Source organism: Plasmodium reichenowi, chromosome 10, assembly GCF_001601855.1.
Source record: "Plasmodium reichenowi strain SY57 chromosome 10, whole genome shotgun sequence".
Taxonomy (NCBI): Eukaryota; Apicomplexa; class Aconoidasida; order Haemosporida; family Plasmodiidae; genus Plasmodium; species Plasmodium reichenowi.
In genome coordinates, this window is record NC_033655.1 from 961,491 (window position 1) to 963,707 (window position 2,217).

Below are 2,217 nucleotides of genomic sequence, written 5' to 3' on the forward strand. Positions count from 1 at the left end.
TTTTTTTTTTTTTTTTTTTTTTTTTTTTTTTTTTTTTTTTTTTTTTTTAGCTATATATGTGTATAAGAAAAAGAAAGCTACCACATTTATTATAATCAGTTGATAAAAAATAAAAAATAATAATAGTAATATATATATATATATATATGTGTAAATTTTATTCTTTCTCCTTATGGAAAGAATAACAATGAAACATGCATACACAAGAATTAACATTATTAAAGATTATAGTTATATATAATTGTATAATGATTATGTTCTTATTCTTAATGATGCTGATTTGAGGATTTATAATAAAGCATATATATTATTTGGATCGATTTGTTGTTCTTCTTCTTCTTATTATTATTATTTTATTTTTCTTTCTTTCTTCTTCTTTTATTTTATTTTATTTTATTCCATTTTTATGATAAGGAATATTTTAAGAGACAAAAGTGTGAGGAATGATGGTTGGTTTGTTTTGAAGTGCACAAGTATGAGAAGGGTACATAATAAATCAGGAGGTGATGAAAAAAATGCTGTGGTTATTAAATTGTTAGAGAAGTATAAAACTTTAAGGCATGATGATAAAATGAAATTAATAAATAGTCATTTAGTAAATATAAAAGAGAAGGATGTAAATGATATAATATATACTTTTTGTAAGAAAAAAGAGGAAGAGAAAGAAGTTGAAGATGAATATATAAAAAGGAAAAGATTAAAATTATTGAAAGTGCGAAGACCTGCTTATTTACAACAGAAAAAAATAAAGAAAAGAGTTAATAACGATTTCACCATACCAAATGAATATGAAGAAAAGATGTGTATAGAAAAAGAAAAGGAATTAAAAGATATTGAAAAATATACATTAATTGAAGATATGTATAAATCTTATATATATAGTATAGCATTTATTTTATTAAATAATCAATATAAAACGAAACATTGTATAACAAATAATTTTGTGCATGTAATGATTAATACTATAAGAAATGAGATTTTACAAAAAGTGAGACCTACCTTAATAAATGAATTTAGTATATATAAGAATCCATATATGTTATTAAAAAATGCAATGTTTAATTTTATATTACATCAATATGTAAAGAATCCTTATGAGGAGTCTTTAATTGAGACTTATATAAACAAAAAGATATATATGAACATTTTAAAAATAAACAGCGCAAGTGTACCTGTGGAGGTATACGAACCATTAGTAGCGTTCAGAGGAGATGTTAATTATAATTATGATTTAGAGGAAAAATTTAATGATATGATAGATATTTCTGAAAATATAATAAATATTCTTACAAAGAAAAATATAGATGATAAACAAAAGGAAAATAATAAAAATGACTTTACATATGATCATACAAGTTCTAAGGATAACAACATGTGTAAAGAAGAGATGGATTCAATTATTAATGAGGTTTTAAAAATATTACCAGAGAATATTAAATATCACTATGAAAATTACCCTTTTGAGAATCTTAAATCATTCAAAAGTAAAAAACAAAAGAAATATGTTGGAGGTATAAAAAATAACAAACCAATAAATATACATGATGAGGAATTAAGTATTGTACGTTATCCAAATTTACAAAGCGTAGCTCATTCATTACCAAAGGATGAAAAATATAGAGATAATGTAATACATGCTATTAAAGTATTAGAAAGATCAAAACATTGGGATCATCAAAGTAAAATTAAAGCAATCAATACATTAATCCAGGTGTGGAATAATATGAATTCTAGTGACTATTATGAAAACATGTTAGACAAATCTTTACCAGTATTATATACAAAAAATCTTCTCAGAAAAACAAAAACGAGGAAAGATACTTATAATAATGGTTTAACGTATATACAATCCTTAACAACGCAAAAGCCCCTAGCCATGCGCCTTAAAAAAAATTAATACGTAAAGAAGAAAAATAAATAAATAAAAAATGAATGAATAAATGATTATGTAAATGTGATAAATGGTAAGGACACGCGAAATATGATATGCAATATATATGCAATATACATGATATGTAATATCATGATATGCAAGATATATATTTTACTTTATTTTTCTTTAATAATGCCAAAGATATTTTCAAATATATATAATCAGCTAAGCGTATCATAATTAATACATATACTATACTAAAATATAAATATATTATATATATATATATATATATAACATTTTTATATCTATTTTTTTTTTTTTTTTTTTTTTTTTTTTTTTAA

The 2,217-nt window shown here is 21.8% G+C and overlaps 1 protein-coding gene across 1 annotated transcript; it reads left to right on the forward strand.

Moving 5' to 3' along the window:
- Positions 1-406: 406 nt before the first annotated feature.
- Positions 407-1,897, forward strand: PRSY57_1024100 (hypothetical protein; the record flags this gene model as incomplete). Its single annotated transcript, XM_020114888.1, has 1 exon — positions 407-1,897. The coding sequence occupies one exon, from the start codon at positions 407-409 to the stop codon at positions 1,895-1,897; it is 1,491 nt and encodes a 496-aa protein (XP_019970434.1).
- Between the last annotated feature and the right edge of the window lie 320 nt (positions 1,898-2,217).